Source organism: Corapipo altera, unplaced genomic scaffold, assembly GCF_003945725.1.
Source record: "Corapipo altera isolate COAL_440 unplaced genomic scaffold, ASM394572v1 180, whole genome shotgun sequence".
NCBI lineage: Eukaryota > Metazoa > Chordata > Aves > Passeriformes > Pipridae > Corapipo > Corapipo altera.
Genome location: NW_020884915.1, coordinates 4,006,075 through 4,026,823, shown reverse-complemented (window position 1 = coordinate 4,026,823; position 20,749 = coordinate 4,006,075). Strand labels below are relative to the sequence as shown.

The 20,749-nt window shown below is 41.3% G+C and overlaps 1 protein-coding gene across 1 annotated transcript in view; it reads right to left on the bottom strand.

The window, feature by feature from the left end:
* CPXM2 (carboxypeptidase X, M14 family member 2) overlaps window positions 1-20,749 on the bottom strand; it is a 73,295-nt gene that overhangs the window by 24,298 nt on the left and 28,248 nt on the right. The window contains exons 3-5 of the mRNA XM_027655315.1: window positions 18,815-18,954; window positions 3,994-4,078; window positions 3,364-3,514 (exon numbers count right to left, since the gene is read on the bottom strand). Of these exons, the coding sequence (XP_027511116.1) occupies window positions 3,364-3,514; window positions 3,994-4,078; window positions 18,815-18,954 (376 nt within the window). The remainder of the gene's footprint in view (window positions 1-3,363; window positions 3,515-3,993; window positions 4,079-18,814; window positions 18,955-20,749) is intronic.

Below are 20,749 nucleotides of genomic sequence, written 5' to 3'. Positions count from 1 at the left end.
GACTCTCCTTAGGTTTGAGAAAGAAAAGGCAAGGAAAGTACATCCATCCCTCCGAGGCAACTGCAAAAGATTGTGTGTGTCAATCTGCATCTGTGTAAATACCAACATTTTTGGAAAGTGGAGAGGGATTTAAATGCTCGTGGTTTCGTCCTCTTTTAGCCCAGTGAGAAATGGCAGCACTGATCATCTGCTATAGGTGGGATTTTCTGGCATCTTTCCTCCACAGATAAATGTCTTTCCCTTGGTGAAACAGCAAATCATTTCTGTTGCCCAAAAGACATTACTGACACAATTGGATAACACAGCTTCTTTTTACAGAGCTACTGTAACAGTCTAGAAAAGGTTGTTTGTCAAAACTAGCCTACAATACACCAAAAATGTATGTTATGGATAAGATATAAGCATTTCAATGATAAAAATTACAATTATCTTATAAAATACAGATTAGATAATGAGTAACTTCTCTGTTCCAATTATCCAAGTAGTTTTCTCATGATTTGTCCAATATTCAGTGCACCCAGCACATGCAGCAGGTTTTATGACCAGAGCCTTACCCACAGGAATGGGTCCTAGCTGTCTTTAACCATTTCCATCTCATTCTGAGAGTGCTAAAAAGCTTTCCCAGAATATTAATATCTCATTCAGGTTTCTTCTTTATCTTTTATCCTTTCTCCTTATTCTTTTATTACCCTCCCCTGTGAGCCAGCATGATGAAAAGCTGATACAGACTGAATGCAAATGACTTAATAAAGATATAAACCCTAAAATTACAAATCTAGAAGACACGGAAAGAAATTCACAGTCATGAAAAATGTCTTACTTTCCTTCCACCCTTCTTTTTTTTGGAGATTATTTCCCTATGCCCCACCTGTCTGTTCATTGTCATTGCCTCAGGAGGATGTGGTGCCTTGGGATTCTAAATTGACCAAACTGATCCTCTGACGACTTGATTTCTTGTATTTTCACACTCGGGGTGCAAAATAATCAATGCTACACACTGTAGTCAAGGAAACATAATCACATAACTTCTTTCATGGGTCTTTGGGCTCTGAAAAGGCTGGAGCTAAGTGAACTGACAGAGCTCCAAATCCTGATTTTGATTAATTTAGGAGACTTGCTCAGTTTTATGGAAAAAACTGTGTCAGGACAGAACCCTTGATTTCTGTCACACAAACAATGCAGTGTATTAGAGCAGTGCTGTCAAAGTCGCTGCTCCCACGGCCAAACCATTGGATTATCCAACTTGGAACGAGCAAGATGACACCAATAATGGGTGAGGAATCCACTTAAAGGGAACTGCAAAAAATGCCATGTCCTACAGGAAGAAAACGTGCGTGGAAAGGCCTCTTCAACCTGAGGAGCAGCTTTGTTTCGAGTGCCTCGCGTGCGATGAATAAAATGAGCGAGAAGAATGAAATGTCAGTTCTTTCTGAGCTAAAAAGATGGGTCAGCACTTATCAAAACCTATTAGTTCTTTCAGTCCAATTACATTTTGTAATGAACACACCCCATTCCCATTATGTTTCTCAATGAATGATTCTGGTATTTTCTTTCAGGAATATACTGAATCAGACACTGCGGGCAATTAACTCAATAAATGACTACCAGGAAGATGCACTGATGCTATTTCCATGCTAATGCAAGACCTGTGACAAGCTGTAAGAGCACTCAGCACAACAGTGGTGGAAGTGCAGGTATGTTCTCACCTTTACCCACTGACACAGCCCCAGGAAGCTGAAGGGTGACAAATGTTAACACTGCAAAGTAGAGTTTGGCCCTGAGTGGGTGTATGGCCAATAAAAATCTGGGGTAAGTAACTGCTGTGCTAACTAAAAATCACCTTCCCAAATACTGACATTTTTGCTCTTTCCTCTTTAGTTACACTTTTAGGGAATAGAAAAAACCCATGAGAATTTCCCTACCAATTGCCCTCCCAAATGGTTTGAGTGTCATCTCTTTCATCCCCGTGCCCTCTCTGTCATCCCTGGAGACCTCTCTGTAAAGTCATGGTGCTGAAGAAAGCTTCACTTTTCCTTCAGCCTCACACCTGGTTTATACAGAGTGGATCCTTTGCAAACCTGCATAGGAATTTGGAATAGATCACTGTTCTTTGAGAGTTCTTTCAAGAGCTGAGGGGGAACAAATTGTGGAATTGCCCATCCAGGGTAAGAGGTAAAATGGGGAGCGAGCGACCCACAGAGCTGGAGTGTTCTAAACCCACAGCTGAAAGAGAAAGAAATCAGAATCCTAGTGAGAACATAAAAATTCACATGCACAGGGCACCCCTGGTCACTGCCATGAAATCCAGGATGTATTTTTTACCCAGAGATAAGCAGTTGTCTATGTGCTCCTAAATTTCACACCTTTGTGGTAACAAAGCTACAGACAAAGTTTTATGACAGTACTTGCCCCATACTTCTCCTTGTCAGAGAATTATCCCTTCCCAGAGAATTATCCCTTCCATGGCCCAAACTGTTGGTTTTTTGGTTGTTTTTTCTCCCCCTCGAGTATTTAAACATCTAAAGGACAAAAAAATCAGGCTACCTCTGCTTGGCATGTGGAGACCCTGCATCAGCAGTGGAATTGGAGGCAGCAAGACTCAGAGCAGAGGCAGAAATAATAAGAGCTCTGGAAAGGCAGTTCTCCTCCTGGCTCCAATATTTTGAAAATACTATTTATAGCCCTCTGCAAAAAACTCCCCAAGGTGACAGAATTTGAGATCAAATTAAAAATAAAAGCAGATGAGAGGCATGGAATGAGCAGTGTGTGACTTAGAAAAGCTTTGAGCAAACAGGTTTTTAACTATTTATATACATACACATACATATGAAGACATAAATCCACTATAAGACTATTTACAATGTGCTTAACAGAATCATGGCCTCGCCAGAATTTGCAGTATTGAACGTTTGTTTGGGTTTTTTAAGTGGCCTTTCATAGCATAGGACCATTTACTTTCACTTTTTGACTTGCCATGGATCATGCTGGATTTAATAACACTTGAAATTTGCTAGGAATAAAATCAGGCTATAGAATTATAATTGTTCTTTCTTGCTTTGGAAGCGTCTGTCCCAATACTATTGCCATCATAGTACCTGTGCACTCAGTAAGACTAATTGCACTGTATTTAAGCTCTAATAACAAAGAAAATCTTGTTATATCTCCCAGGCAATCTTGTTTTATTAATAAAGCCACTTACTATGAGTTTGCCTATGAAAAGTTATCCTGATACTACTTGTGATTCTGGACAGGTATTTCAGTTTCTTTTTGCATAACTCTATCTAAATTATTATATCAAAAGAAAAGATATCCAAAAGAAATGGAATTTCTGAGTCTTTGCACAAAGACTGAGAAATCTCTTACCTGGCAAAGGACAGCCCAAGATTTCCAGTCTCATGCAGATGCTTCCTTCCTCAAACCAGGACCGGGGGTTTATGCGGATGTAACGTGCAACCAGTGGCACCGGCAGCATATTGAGAACTGGGATCTCTTTCTCGCTGTTTCCTGTAAAAATCTGTGCAGGCCAAACATAAGAAAATGGCAAGATCAGTTCTTCAAAATGTCTTTTAGCAGTTTTGGTTACAGAAACAAATGAAATCACCCAGCTGAGCCCCAGGCTGATGGTGGGTGGCCCAGGCCAGAACTGCTGTTCAAAGAGCACAATCCCCTCATGCCCCTCGGAGCTGGAGCTCTACAGCCTCTCTCTGGAAATAGGCATGAGACGTCCTCAGGGATCAACCAACTGATGCTAATCCCAACATGGGCCAGCAACAAGAAAAACATCTTATCACAGGCAGACACAGCCTTGCCAGAAGGGGCACCCTGGGTCCCTTTCTGTACTATGTGATTTGCTCTTAAAATCAGGGGGACCACTGGGAGATGTTGCCTTTAAGAGCTGCACTGACTAATCTGGCAAATCAAAACTCCAGATGGTCAGGCCCTGCTTTTCAACCTCTGCTCTTTATCATAAAACATCTGTTTCCTCATACTCACCACATCTCCAGATTCGTTTCTGACAGCAGTCCACGCGTGGCTGTCATTGCTCACCAAGACTCTGTAAGAGGTCACCCAGTTACTCCTTGAAAAAGACAGAGAGTAACTAAGTTATTTTTCATAACTTCGAATGACTGCACATTTTTTAGTATAATCAAACTTGTAAAGTTTCTGGCAATGGAAATTCCGCTGGACAAAGACATGTCAACAGCTGGCTGGAATAGGGACATGCAAATCCAGATTCAAAAACCAATTCAAAAATCACAGCACCTAGCAGCAAAACCCCAATGTGATAATATTCTTGTATTCCAGGAGGTGAGACATTATTGTTCTCCTTCCCTTTTATATGCAGAGTTTGTGATAAATGGCTTATCTAGAACAGATTTATACAGTGTTCAAAAATCATCTTTTCAGCTGCAGAACATTTATTAGTTCTGCTGTTATCATCAGAGAGGATGGGAAAAAAGTAATAAATCCTCTAGGATGAAATGTCTGTGAATTTCAACGAGAAAAATTTCCATTTCTTTCAATACAAGAATAACTGGAGCCTGCAGTCATTCTTGTATTTATTAGGAAGAGATAAGGACAGAGAGACAATTCTGTCTTTGCGCAGCAGAGTCCAATTGATCACAGCACCAGTTCATTCCTACAATATCCAAATCAATCTTCAGTAGGCTGATCTTTCTAATGGCCTGTTATCTGATTTACAGCAAAATCCCCTTCAAACTAAAAAAGCAAAATTTGCATTTGCACTTCAGTTATACCTTGTCTGGATCCAGCTAAAGAAGAATATGAAGAGAAATACAACACCGGTTCCTATATTCTGGGTGGAGTAAAAGTTATGGAGTTTTTACACTGCTTGGGCATTATCCATGGAAATGCATATACAGCTATGGAGAAGGCTGGAAAAATTAATACCCAACTCTCCTCTCATATTTGTAAGAAGGAGCAGCAGTAATTTATTTTTTCCCCTAACACCTTCCTGGCTTCAGTAGGCAGGGACTGGGAGGAGACCTGTGGCTTAGAGGTGAGTTTGTACCATAAAGCCAGTCCAGGATGATTAGATTCCGTATTTGTGTACATAAACTGATCATGCAAAACCAGCAGGGCTCCAGAGCTGACATTCTTCACCATGGCTTCTTCGCTAAGCTACATTCAGATTGCTGGGAGTGAAACCAGAGTGAGGAAAGCTCTTGGGACCCCAGAGAAGAATAGAGGCCATTTGGGAAGTTATGGGAGAAGCATCAGAGCAAAAGAACTGGAGATCAGGGAGTACCTGGAAGGACAGACACATCTATAAAAAACTTCCCCTTGTACTGCACCCAAACAAATACAACTTTGGTTGTTTGTGGTTTTTTTCTTTTAAAATCAGCAAATAATATTAACAAACTACTTATGAACACACACACGCAACACACACACGTTGATTCCACCGTGCTGGTGTCCAAAGGGACAACCCAGCCTTTTTGTGCTCACTGAAGAGAGCTTCTTCAGTGAAGATCAAAAAAGGGGCAGCTTTAAGATAGCCCAAGTTCACCGAGCTTCCCCTTGTACAAGACAGTGACCTTCAGGTAATGCCTAAGCCAATGGATGGCAGCAGAAAATTTGTAACTTTAGATTTCCATCTGCTATTTCATTTTCCGAGTATCAGTGCTCCTCCCACTTACACAGAAGGTTCAAACTGATGTCCAGACTTACCAAAAAAGTGCATCTTGACATCAGGTTTTATGTGTTGTTTTTTCTTTTACACGCTGAAAACCAAAGATGAGGCAAATGTTTTGCAGGATTTGGAAAAGCACTTCTGTATGTGTATACTAATGCCTCCAAAGGCAAAAAAAAGAGATATCATGTGATTTTGACCAAAAAAAAAAAAAGACTAAACAAACCCAGCTCTGTTTTAGACACTAAACTAGTCCTTTACAAATCTTTCACCAGCCTTCTTCAATGAATAGATTTTGCCATTCATGTTAGATTAAGTGGAAAAATCTTGACTATTGCCAAGCAGACTGAACTTTTTGTTATTGTAATGAAAAGAAGGATACATTTATCACTTGTAATGCACACAACTTTTGTATTTGGTAAACAACTGTAACAAAGTTAGCAGTACTATGCAAATACTAATTGTCTGCCTGTCAGTGGAAGATCTCCTGGGACAGGAGATTTACTGGAGATCTGTGAAGTGCCATGCTGGCATCTCTAGTACTTGGCTGTAAAATGATAAATGATATACAACAAAATAAACAGTGACTTCAACATGTTAGATAAGTTTGCTACTGACTCTCACAAAGAACTTCACTTTCTTCCCTCCACTTCTCTGTTATGATAAGTTAAAGAAAGGCAGATTTACTTCTTTCAAACAAAGGGGGCTACAAGAGAGGAGGAGAGTGAGTTGTGACAATGGCACGGAGTGACAGGACAAGAGTGATGAAAGAAGGCAGGGTTAGATGGGATAATAGGAAGAAATTCTTCCCTGTGAGAGTGGGGAGGTCCTGGCACAGGTTACCCAGAGAAACTGTGGCTGCCCCATCCCTGGAAGTGTCCAAGGCCAGGTTGGACGGGGCTTGGAGCAACCTGGGATGGTGGAAGGTGTCCCTGCCCATGGCAGGGGGTTGGAACAAGATGGTTTTTAAGGTCCCTTCCAATGAAACCATTCTGTAGTTCTGTGAAATGGCCAACAGCAAAACTCCAGGAAAAGGAAAATAGCTTTTTCTGAATTAAAAGAAAATCCTGAGAGCAAAACTCGTGGGCTTGAATAAGGATGGTGGTGGGAGTGTACGTATTCAGTGTACATTTGAGGTTTTTTTAATTTGCTTGTTTGTTTTGTTGGAGTTTTTGTCTGGATTTGAGGCTGTTGGGTGGTTTTTTTAATATTCTTGGCCATTTGCAAAAATAAGATTCAATGACCAAAAGAGGCAATGTCACAAAACAAATAACATCATTGCTTCTGAAGTATTACAGAACTTTTTTCACTTCAACTGTACAAATCAGATTAGGAGGGCAAACACAAATACATCCACAGTCATTGCTCAACATCTGCAAAAGAAATTCAAAAAAAATGCTGCAGTCACATAAAACTAAGACAATAGTGGACAGTCTTTATAACTGTGACTTTTTGAGAAACTCATGGTATGTATAGAAAGTTCTACTGGCATGAGAAAATACTGCTGTCAAAGTAACATTTCTAAGCTGGGACTTTTATTTAACGTATTTTTATTTTCTCACTCCCTACCATTGCAGAGGTTCCAACTTCTCCCAAAGGAAAACGTATACAAATCAGTCCTGCACATTTTCCATCCTGAGTGGCAGTGAGTAACGTGCTTTTGAGCAGCAGCCTGCAATTAAAGTCCAAATGGGACTGCATCCAGTCCTGTACACTTGCAGTGTAGAAGGACCTGAGAGTGTCGTGGGGTGAGATAAATCAGCGTAATGTGTTAGGGCACACACCATATACTGTTATCTGTGCTTGCCTATAAGGAATAAGCATTTTCTTGAGAAGCAAAATAAAAACATCTCAGTGCCCAGATCCTTCTCCCACTGGCACTACAAAACTGCCTCCAGGGGCTCAGACTCTTCCCCTGTTTTTTTCCAATGTCATTAGAAAAACAGCTTCTGATAACAACAAGAATCACAGAGTATGCTGAGTTAGAAGGGACCCACAGGGATCATGGAGTGCAAACCTTAGCCCTGCACGGACCCATCCCCAAGGGTCACACCAAAGAGGATCATCCAAATGCTCCTTGAGCTCTGGTAGCCTTGGTGCTGTGCCCACTGCCCCGGGGAGCCTGTTCAGTGCCCAACCACCCTCTGGGGGAAGAACCTTTCTCTAATATCCAACCTAAGAAGGTTCCTGTCAATTCAGATTCCCCTCAGAAATGGCACCTCCTGCCTAAAAGTCACATCTCACAGGATGGGGAAGGGGAACTCTGTGTGTATTCTTCTGTTCAGAGCATTTGGAAAAACAGCAAAACCTATTGCTCGGGGTTTCTGACCAGGCAGCTGAGTATCTTCAAATCCCAGATACTTCTACAGCTACAGACCAGCAGAAGAACATTCAATCCACTAAATATTCCTGAAAGCTGCGGTTTTCCCACACATGTGTGACACATGAGGTCTGATGCTCCCAGGAAGCAGATGGAGGTGTTACACGTCTCCAGTCTGCTTCCAGCAAGCACAGTTCTTCCTGGAACTGAAGAGTTTAATACATCCATAGTACTCAGTTTATTCATGTAGGTACAGAAATCTAAACCTTTTTGTGGAAATCCATCAGAGAAACATGACAGCTGAAGCAAAACCTTGTGCTAGAAGAAGTATTGGGGAATGTCATCTGTGTGATTACCTGATGACACCAAGATCCATCTCGTGGAGTTGGGGTTTGCAGACGTTATTTCTGCAGCATGTCACATCCAATCTTTTCAGGGCCCATCAGCACTGAACAATAAAGCTGTCTAAGGAAGGCTGAAAACAAAACTATAAAGCTTTCCAACACTTAGGATGTCCCTGCTGTGGCTTTGAGAAGCCCTTCTGGTTTCAAGCTATAAAATATTCCTGGAGCTACCATTATACTCCTCAGAGAAAAATACAGATATTTTTTGGTTTTACTGAGTCGAGGAGACACGATTCAGGGACAGTCCTATGCCAGCATTCAGAAAAGAGCGTGTTAATTACTGAGCTCTTTCTTGGCAGAAAGCAAAGCAATACAGAAGTTATTGCGTGACAATTCACAAGTGTCCAAGGTTAGCTCCAGTTCATCAGGCTCTCTCACAAAGTGCCTCTTCCAGGACTGCCTCACAAATTTCACCAAGGCTAGAAAATGATCATGAGGTACAGATTTGACAGGAACCCTTTGGATTCAGGTGCATCCCATTAATAATCCTTTTTAAAATTTATGCCAGCCTTATCTCTTCAGAAGGAACCCATCTGAAAAATCTCAATATCAATTGCCAACACTAATCAATTCCTTTCAGACAAAGTAAATGCAAAAATCAAAATATGATTCAAATTCACTTAATGTGGTGCATTTTTAAATTATTACTAATTACTTGGGTTTTATCTGAAATGCATTATCCTTAGATAAGGCTTATTTGAATATCTTCAATTTAAAATTCAGCTTCTTGTGACACATGGAAATGTCCTGCTTTTCCATTTTCATCAAAAAAAGAGACAACCTGAGGGATAAAGCATCTTGCCCAAGGACAGAGAGGAAACTTGAATCAAAGCAGAGATTTAAAAGCAGATCTCCTACAGCCTTGTCAGGTTCCTATCCCAATAATAAACTTTTCTTTATATCTAACAGCAGCATCAGGCTGCTGAGCACAGGGAAAGACATCCTGACAGCACCAGGACAACAAAACATCCCCGAGACAATTCACTGACTTTTCCTGATGTGTGTTAGACACGAGGCTGAATCCCAGCTCAGCAGAACACGCAGTGGGTGTTAAATGGGAAGCAATGGAGGGATGCCAGGCTGGTTTTTGCCAGGCTCCAGCAGGCAGTGCATCAGCTGAGACTTGGCACTATCTGGGGATGAGTTTATTTGGTTTGAACAGCATCTGCTACATGTAATGTCTTAAGGCCAAACTTCTCACTCATGGAAAGCTGAATAAGCAACAAATGAAGTAAATCTGAAACTTTGATCCCAGTCTCTAAGGATGCTTTTCCACATCAGTGAAACCCCACATGATTTGAGATAAAGAAGGAATGTTGAGGTCAGCAGAAGCTCAAGCCCACAGTGACAGAGATGGGCCACAAAAATGATTAGAGGGATGGAACACCTCTCCCGTGAGGAAAGGCTGAGGAAAATTGGGGTTGTTCAGCCTGAGGAAGAGAAGGCTCTGGGCTGACTTCATGGCACCTTCCAGGGCCTAAAGGGGCTCCAAGAGAGCTGGAGAGGGACTTGGGACAAAGGCCTGGAGAGACAGGACAAGGGGGAATGGCTTCCCACTGACACAAGGCAGGGTTAGATGGGATTAGAAGGAATTAGAAGGAATTCTTGGTTGTGAGGGTGGGGATACCCTGGCACAGGTTGCCCAGAGAAGCCCCATTCCTGGAAGTGTTCCAGGCCAGGTTGGACAAGGCTTGGAGCAACTTGGGCAAGTGGAAGGTGTCCCTGCCCATGGCAAGGGGTGGAACTGGATGAGCTTTAAGGTCCCTTCCAGTCCAAACCCTTCTGGGACTCTATGAGATTCTGGGGATGAGACTGGCAAACACTGGCAGAGTTCACATTAATATCTTCTACAATGGACCTGGCTCCAGCTGAGCATATTATTCCTCTGCTGTCATGATAATCTGATTTATCTGCAATAAAAATGCTTAAAATTATTATACAATAGAACTAGTCAGGCAAACAAATGTGTATCCTCCAATAATATATAAATTGACAAGCCCAACTACTTGAAATAGCATAATCTCTATACCAAAAAAAATGCTAGGCAAGCCTTAGATTAAATGGTACTCGTGCAACAGAATCAGCATGCTGGCAATTAAATGGCTTTCTACTTGAAAAATTAATTTGTACTCTCATGCAATTAAATGTAAAACCATTAATATTAATATTCTATAATAATATTTATGCTGATAAAATTTTAAACCACCCACTGCCAAACATTTTTCAAACATGACAAGTCAACAAATGCTCAGGTTAACCACAGGTAACCCAGTAAGTTTACAAACTGATTAAAACAAATATGATTTAAGAGATGGAGATTGACTTGCAAGTAACAGTATTTTTTTAATAACTGAAATATTTGAATGTTTAATTTTTAAAATTGCTTCCAGCTGACTTAAATGAATGTACTGCTGTGAAACCCAGCTCTTTGGAGGCCTTATGAAGAAAAGCCCAGGGCCAGAATTTCACTTGCTGGAAGTGAATTCAGCACAGATTTTTCAAAGCTTTCCTCAGTGAGCAGGAGTTGGGGTTGCAGACACCTTTCCCACCCAATGTCTGCAGTTTACAGCCAGGTTTTTATGAAGATTTTCATGTCTTTCTGACCTTTCTATAAAATGTAGTGCCAGCTATAGATGTTTCCTTTTGCTGTTGTACATTCAGACAGGAACACCTGAAGCCACCAGGGTCAAAGACGTCCTCTCCCCAAAGACTTTGGTCTTAACACTCTCATTTTGGGTCACTCTTTGCAAAAAGATCTGCGTGTGTTTGAAATTCTTCCTATATCAGACTTTCCTTTTTCATATTTTCTGTATCTGCTAAGCACAACCAGGCTGTGATTCCTTTTCTTCAGAACCTCCTTTTGTGACATTTTTAATTTTCCCTTCTCTTTTGTGCCTATCAGTCATGTATTTGAGGAGAAAAATCTGGACTATGCAGGTACTGCCCCATTGCATCTTTCTGTCTCCTTCTTAACTTAGATTAATAATAAAGTGATGGAAAATAAAAAGCCTTGACAGTAACCAGCAAACACTGCCATTTGTGTGCACAGCTGGGAGCACGTTTAAAGCAATGCTGAAGGGGCTCATTGCTACCAAGCTCACACAGAGATGTGGCCAAGTGCCACTCGGAACATCCAGAAGGGACACTGGTTTGGGAAAGCTGCACAGGGCACGAGTGAAGGGACAAGGAGCATGATCTCCCTTCCATAATCCCCACACAACCATTCTCATTGCAACAAGCCACAATGCACATGCAAAACATACAAATCAAGGCGTGATGAGTAAGTGTGAGTAACCTGCTGCAGCAGATGCCTGTTTTCATTTGATGGAGCCTTTTCCGAAAGGCTTCAGCTCACTTGATTTCAAGTCCCTTCCGTGGAGGTTAAAAAGCTTTTCTTCCTCTTCTGAGCGTCCCCAGTGAGCCTCGTTGTACAGAGTAGGTCCTCTCCACACCCCAGCACCCTTTCCCAGGGCAAAGTGGTGGCTGACCAGGCAGGAGCCCTCCCTGGGGGGTGGTAGTGACCCGCTCCTTTCTAGTACTGCACTGTGAGTCATCCAGCCTTCGGCAAAAGAGCACCGTGACAAATCCTACCCACAACAGAACAGCAGCAGCGCTGACAGCCTCGTCAAACAAACTTGTGGAGGTATAAATACAATTTCTGGGTGTGCTGTCAGAACTCCACCTGCACAGAATCACCCCAGATGGTCACCAACCCAGCTGCCCCTCGCTGGGATGGTGAGTGTTCATCGGCAGTGGTGAATGCTGGGCCAAAACCTTGTGTGAGGTTCAAGAATTGAGCTGGAAGATTAACAGGGCACAGGGATTGAAGTAAAGCAAATAACAGATGGAGAGTACTGGAAGCTACAGCTGCCAAAGTCTGGCTCAGCACTGCAACAACTGAAAGCCCGTGAGATGGATCCACCAAGACAAAGTCAACAGAAAATATAATTTATAAAATAAAGCAATCATAAACAATAGCATAACATATAATTAGTGATATTACTGTTATCAAGAGAGCTTTTTCTACACTGTATTCAGGTTATTTTATAACTCCCATCAATATACTTGATATGGTATCTGTGGATTTGGAACAATTCCCTCTATGAGTCTGACTTCGGGAAAGCTGTAACAATCTCTGCAGTTCTGTCACCCCATCAGGGCAAATAACAGTTTGCACTGACTTAATACACCAGAGCAATTCAAGTCTGCACACAGCAGCTGCTTATTTTGTTACATGACTTGGATAAAACATCCAGGCGTTTCCATGGAACTTGTTGAAGTTTCACCAGGGTGTGTTTTCACAGCCTCTGTGTAGGGACAGGAGGTACTGCTTTCAAAGTCAGTCTGTAAGTTTGTCTGTAAGCTGTACTTGTGAGCTGGACAGGATTTAGAATTTACTCTACTCTGCTCTCAAATGCAGCATTACACTGCTGTGTTTTGACCTTTCATGGGTACAGTGCAAAATTCTGTTTTCATATGTTGTAGAAACGACTCAAATACCCATAAATAACCACTACACTGTCCCCAGTGCTAATGCAGTTACACATAGGATTATCACTGCTTTTTCTACTGCTATGATTGGAATACTAAAGATGCTCATGTGATTATCTCTTCACGAAGCCAATCTTATACTGAGACCATGGTCTTACTATCAGGAATGGCTGATAAGAGCCTGGTAGTGTTATCATTATTTTAATGGTTGGACTTGATGATCTCTGAGGTCTTTTCCAGCCTTAATGGTTCAGTGATTCAGTGACTTTTACCACCTTGCAGTCCTCACATGCAGACTGCCTAAGACCAAAATCTAGCTCCTGAGGAGCAGCTAGTGAGTGTAACAATAAGTTGAAATGTGGGGCAACACATTCATTTTGTGACTAAAGAAAGAGCACAATGCTGTACCGCCAAAATTAGAAGCAAGCAAACTGCACTGACCTAAATTTATCCTCAACTGTATCTCTGGAAGGCACCCAGCTTGTTACAGACCTACAACTCCCTAAGGACAGTTTGTCAAAAGGGATTTTGGGGGATCATAAAGTGCTGCAGTGCACAGAGAGAGGGCTGAGGATGAGGCTGCACTATAAAAATTTTGGAAAATTATTCCCCTGTTCAATCACAAGTATCTTGTCTTTAGCAAAAGCATAATCAGACAAAATCAGATCTGCTGGATATTTATTATTTGCTGTCCCTACTGAGCAGCACAAGGAAATCAAATGAGTAACACAGTAGGGAGCATGGGCTGGTGGCTACACCAGCTTCTAGTTAAAAGGTTTCTTCAGCAGAGATGAACAAAAGCGACCAGCTGAAAAGTGGTAACCAGGTAAGTCATTCCCTCCAGCCAGCAGTGCCGTTGATTCGTTGTCTCCTCAAAGCTTTTAAGAGCTATTGCAATTTTGCAAAACCTAGAGACCCACCTCTACACAAATCAGGCTTTAAAAATTAAGATCCTCCCCCTTCCATTTTTTTCCCTAAAGACAAAGATCTTGCATAAAATGTCCTCCATATTTTCATGGAGCTGAAAGGTTTTAAAGAGAATATACTGGAAACTAAGTCTGTTTTGATTTTTTCCTAAAAACTTCAGAATTTTGCCTTGGACTTCAAGCATCACGCACAGATTATTTCATTCATGCTTTTTCTTATTGTTGTCATTTTGTCATTCCGTGACATGCAGAGATACTGAGTAATTTAATGACTGAAAGGTTAATTATAAGAAAATGCATTGTCACACATGTATTTTACTCACTGCAACATTACATCTTCTTCTAAAACCAAAACATCCTCTGCATTCACACAGCCTGATGCTCTACAATACTGTCAGCACATGCTGACTCTATTTAGACATGTGGGTTTTCTCTTGATACAAAAGATGATGTTGAATTATCAAGAGATAGTTTGCTTTGTGGGAAACATGTTTCCTCTGCTTTTTAGATTCTTGCCAAACTGTTAAGAGTGATTAATATTTTCTTTCCCTCTGTCAAGAGAGTGCATATTTTAAAGTATCACATCATTCCTTTAAATATGTGGCACAATTCCACAGTGATGCATCCAGTGTCCCACTCAACAGCCTTGAACAGTTGTCTAAAGATATTTAGTTTATAAAATTGAGAGTTGTATTGGCAGCAATATGAAGAATTACATATAATATTTGTCCCTCAAATATTCAGCCATACAAAGGAACTGATATTCTGCCCATTTTCAAGGCACTGGATTTTATTCCTATTAACCAACACATGTGGCACTTCTGACTTTTGGATATTTTCAGTGAAAATATCAAAAAGAAGTTCCGGTTCTTGCAGCTGGACCTCACTTTTTCTCTGAAATTCAGCATCTGCAGATCTTCTGGCTAATTTAAACAGATTTGCCATTTGTGGTGGTAAAAGAGCACTTTCCACGGTTTCAGGTTTCCCAAGAATGACCTGAGCAGAAATAGCCCTCAGGTCCATGCACTTGCTTTAACTGGTAAAAGGAATGACTCCTCAAATCCAGGAGTTTTTGTTCAAAGCTTGTTTTTGCTTGTTACAAGCAAAAAAAAAAAAAAAGGAAAGAAAAGATTTAATTTCATGTGACCATCCCAGAATTCACAGCCAGGCAGCTTGAGCAAAAAATTTGACTCTGAAGTGTTTTTCCTTGAAAAGGAAATGATTAAACAATTCAAGTATTCATTACAAACCAAGCTCAGTTTCCTTCTTTCCTTTCAGGTCATCTGTGTTTTCAAGAGCTGTTTCTGCAGCTCTTCCTCATCGAGGCTCTCACGTCTCAAACACGAGATCTGGGATGGACAAGCAGAGCCACAACAGGGAGACAAAACAAGGAATAGCAGCTTTCCAAGTGAGATTGAGGTGAAGCAGCTCCAACCACCAGGCAGAAAGTGGCCACTCCATGTGTTTTTGTGTTCTTTGCACTGTGTAAAGGGTAACCTTCAGGCCATCAGAGCCTATAAAGCTCAAAAAAACCAGTAAGTCAGGCAGGATGTGAATAGACTGTCACTGGCTGGGGTGGCCCATCAGCAAAGCCAGGCTACAGTTGCCAGAGCTGCTGTAAAGGAGTAAAGGGTTGCATCCACCAGCAGTATAATACCTCTGGCTACAGCATCACACATACAGCAAAGCAAAGGCCAGACTGCCAAAAACTCAAATGCTGCAGCCCTGCAGTGAAGGTCAAAGTTGTTTGACCCAGGATACAGCAGGGTGTCCTTGCCTGTCCTCTCTCATGATTTCACATGTCCTCATTTAGCCAGCAGCAAGAAAGTAAAAGGACCAGGACAGGCATAAATCTGACTCAGGCAGAAGTTCACACAGGACTTTCAGTTAAGTACCTTTTTTAATTTTGTTAAAGTTTCTTGTTCAATAAAAGGAGGAAAAAAAGGTTGATTTTCTGGTTCTTTATCCCTGTTTCATAAGAACATTGGTTAACTGAGCATATATCCCTGTGTCATAGAATCACAGAATGGTTTGGGCTGGAAGGGACCTTAAAGATCATCCAGTTCCAACCCCCTGCCATGGGCAGGGACACCTTCCACAAGCCCAAGTTTCTCCAAGCCCCATCCAACCTGGTCTTGGACACTTTCAGGGATGGGGTAGCCACAGCTTCTCTGGGCAACCTGGGCCAGGGCCTCCCCACCCTCACAGGGAAGAATTTCTTCCTAATAGCCAATCTAAACCTGCCCTCTGCCAGTGCCTTGATTTTTCATTTTTATTTTTAATATATAATGTTGGGAAAGTCTCCAAGGCTTTGGACTAAATAAAGATCTTATCTTGGCTCCCCTGCTTGGCAGGCTCTTGCTTCTAATACAACACAGATCAGAGAGGTGTTTTTTGGCTCTCTTATCTACAAGAAGATTATTCTCCAACATATGTTTCCATCAGTCAGGAAAGCACTCTATTCTTGTCACATACCCTCAAGAAGTTGAGAATGTGCCTCAGGTAACAGAATGGCATCTTTTTGTACAAACTTTCATATCATAAACAATCCTTTTTGATATCACCACAGGCAGCAGCTGAGTAAAAAGAAAGAAGCTGATGATTCTCCTTGGTTTCTGGTGCCCATTAGAGCAAAAGAGTCACAAAGGAACTTGCCCACTCCAATAAAGTCCTGCCCCACTGTTTTTCCTGGGCTTGTTTACAAGAGTCAATTCACTGCATGCAACCCCTATGGCTGCAGTCAGGTCATTGTTTCCCAAATTTACCACACATACTGAAACTTCCACCAGTGCCTCTGAACCCCCACCAGGTAATTTCTGCTCCAAGCTCATGATCTCTACTGTTGCCTGGACTGAATTTCCCTTGGCACAGCTCTTCTTCACAACAGAATTTCACTTTTTTCCCCCCTTTCCTCTCACCTTCTTGGCTGCTGGAGGAATTGGTACAGAAAGTCCTTAGAGATCCCCTCTTTTCACATGAAGCAACAGGATTAGCTCAGAAAGCAGCATCTGTCACCTTGCTGGGTATGATGTCCCCAGGTTCTGAGACTCAGGAAACCTCCAGGACACCACTCCTGACTCAGGTGAGGGCTGCAAACATCAGCCTAAACTCTTCTGAAAGCATGAGCATCCACTTTGGTACCTTGGGGAGTATCAAGCTATTTTTAAAATCTAAGGACACACAGATGAAAGAGCAAAGCACACAAATATCAACTGCACTGATTTCATCTGCTCAGTTTGAGGAGGAGAGGGAGCAAATGAGGTGGATTCCAGGGAAGCCAATCACACTGCCAAGGCTGTATAAGGAGACACTGAGTGGGATGGAGGCATCACACCCTGACATGAAAAGCCACCACAGAAGCCATTGTCTTTTTGTCCCTTGTGTGCAAGCTGGAAGTAGGGAATGAGGTCACCCCTTCCTGGGACTAATTCTCCCCATTTCTCTGGTCCACCCACAGGGCACATTTCAGTCTTACAGGACATGTTTTCCAGGAGACATTTAGCTGCCCCACAGTGCAGCTGGTCCAGTTGAAAACATCTTTGCTCCTATCAGGCAGAAATGGGCCTGGTTTTCCTCAAATAAGAGTAGAAATCCAGGAGGAGCCCGAACCTGCGCTCCCAGCATCAATCCTGCTCTTCCTGGGGATCCTCAGGAGTCTTTAAGGGGAAAAAGGGCAAATGAGACTCCCTGCCCATGGCAGGGGGGTTGGAACTAGATGATCTTTAAGGTCCCTTCCAACCCAAACCATTCTGTGATTCCATGTTTCTACAATTCAACGACAAAACCAACAAAAAAACCCCCACAACAAACAAACAAAAACAAGATGACAGTGATACCAGCTATAAATATTGTCAAGTCCTGCTGTAAACTCACAACAGAGTTGACCTAAAAACAGAAATACAACAGGATGAAGCAGTGCAGCACTGGTGTTGATAGAAACAGTAATGTCAAGAGAATGAATATAGAAGAGAATAAGAGTTTGCCACAGTAATTATCCACCTGACACAGAACAATGTGGAATAAATATAGAGATCTTATTGCCCAAAAGGCTCCTACTCCCACAGCCATGTTAAAAGAAATTAAAAAAAACCGAGAAAAATAAACTCTAGAGAGAAAATTATTCTTTTTCTTAGATATAGTGGGATTTCTTTGGTTTGCCTCTAATTACATGTCACTCTTAAGTGAGAGGTCTGACCAGAATGGATTCCCTACATGCTTTGTCAAAAGGTCCAGCAGCACAAGTGGGATTATTTGTTCACATTATGGAGTGAGACTCAATGAGAAATTAAGAGACTAAGTAAACACTGTAAAGATCAAGGAAAAAAAAAAAACAGATCATCACCTCCAGTTCCTGTTCTTGCCCTCTGACTGCTGCATCCTTCATATACAGCCAGGATGAATGAGGGAAGTTGTGCTATAGAGCATCTGGGTGCAGGTCACAAAGGAGTAAATGCACACAAGTCTGCTACTAAACACTTCAATTCTGGTCAACATATACAGCATTGGTTTGGTTTTTTGCTTATATTAAATTCTTCTTTAGAAGAAAAAAGTATAGCTATAAAGTTTGTTTTAACTGCTCGTTTAAAAATCTTGTTGCTTTGGAATTATACCAATTGGTGATTGCCCAGGGATTAGGAAGTCTCAAAGATGAGTGATTAATCTAAACCAAATAAAAACCCCCAAAAGCAGTACTTAAACTTATCAAGTTAAATGTTGGGAAAGAATGAGGAAGTTTGACACGAGCAAATTGGATCAGGTGAGTATAAAAGCCCCCAGTCTGAGGGAATCTTGATTCCTTTGTCAGATGTAGATAACAACTATACAAGTTTACTACCCTTAAACTTGCATTTTGTGCCATATATAATGACTTTGCCTTTTACTGTTCCTCCATTCAGTTGTTTGATGTCAGATAATTTCTACTTTTTCTTTTTTTTTCCTTGAAGAACCAAACCACAACACAAGACAAATTCCTTGGTCTGAAAGCTCAGAATCTGATGGAGAAAAGCAAACATGTACTTACGACCAGAGGGAGTTTCTTCCTTGTGTGATGACTCCGGTGAATTTTGTGAGCCTTCGAGCATCTACTTCAATCCACTGATATGGGTCATTTCTTCCTGCACACCAAGCACCATCATAAAAATCATTTTCGTTAACACCTGCCTGAAAAGAAGGCAAAGCTGTCTATAAATCAGGACTGAGGAACTGAAGGTCTTTCATGGGAAAAAGAAAGGAACACATGAAGTAATCTTTCATCCCACTCGCTCCTTCGGCACCAGTTTAATACCCTTGAGATGGTTATCATGAAAATATTTCCTTACTCAAAGCAGGGAGGGAAATTCTGTAAAGTCCCTTTAAAAACTAAGAACCCTCAGATATAAATTTCAGTCAGAAAGAGTATCCTGGCCTTCAGTCTGTTCGCCTGTCTGTGCTTGTGTTCTGACAGAGCCTTTACCCAGAACAAACTATCCACGGGGTCTTCAGTTTTGAAAGTCCTAAAAGTCCTAAAAAGTGCAGCTCCAACCCATGTAAATAACATTCAGGGTTTAGGTAATCTCCTTTCCCCTGGAAGCAGCAAATGAGAGTGTAGAGCATATGGAAACAGTACTTCCCACCAATTTTTAGCACCGGAATTATTAATTTTCATCACTAGGGTGGCAAAGGTTAAAAATTCAGGAATGCCCAGCTGTACTCCAACTTGATTACTAATCTATATCCCAATTTATGTCATCAAACTCCTCACAAACAGCCTTCTCAGCATTTCCAAAGAAATAGCTGAAGGTATTTTGGGTAAGATGTATTCCAAATAAATCTGAAATAGCATTTAATGAAAAATGGAATCCGAAGTCTTCAGATATTTATTTTCTTTCTAAAGCCCAGGAAATGATTGGCACCAAGCTGGATACCGGTATAAAGAGCAAGAAGCTTTGCCATATGGTCCTCTGAGGCTACATGTATTTTTATGATTTTTCATCTGTGATTTATGTGGATTTAACATTGCCACCCATGCAATTCCAAGAAGGGATATCCTTAAATATTTCCCAGATAAAATTGAAGAGTTTTACAGACTGTTTCTACCCAAATAGGCAATGGGTGGGTCTAACTCAGAGAGGATGCAGCCATTAATCCCTTTTCCCAATGTGACCTTTGTGGCATCTGAAGGAAGTTCTGCAAAGCACAGACATGGATTCAATTTCTAAAACTTCTCGTTTTCTCAGGTATTCAAATCTGAGAGAGGGCAGCTTAGAAATCATTTGTTATCCTACATCTACCAAAATAAAATTAAGGTACCTACTTCTATGCATTAGCTCTGATATTTTGAAGTGAATTTTGTATAAAAGTCAAAGTATGAGATACAAAGTCTATTAGCAATGGAAGGTAAATTCTTCAAGGAGAACTGAACAACAGGAAAATATGAGGATACAAATGTGATCACTGACCTGAGTTATAACCCTTTTCAAGAAAAGGTTTCAACGTGTTCTAAAATAAGATGGAATTTGAAGCAGCCTTAGGCTTTAAAACCAGTGCTTGCCAGGAAGTGTTAGGATCTACAGAGCACCTTGAACAGCATCCTGCTAATTCCTTTCACACTGCTGAAATTCCACCAGTTTCTGCAGACCAAGTACCCACATCAGTTGGAATCTTTGGTCCTTGTTCCATTTGAGGATATTTCCCACTGGTGTGATGCTCATCAGGGAATAGACCTCTCCTCCACATTACAATGAGAAGAGGGAAGCAGAAGAAAGAAAAAATTGCTCATTTGAAAGAAAAACCCCACCTAAATTACATACTCAAGTCTCCATGTTTTCAACTGGATTTAAATAAAGTCAAGCTTAAGTTGTATATCCAATATGGGGAGTCTTAGCTATCCACAGCTTAAAATACTGTGGCCTTAAATAGGGGAGAGGGAAGAAAGGGAGAAGGAAAGGGAGAAGGAAAGGGAGAAGGAAAGGGAGAA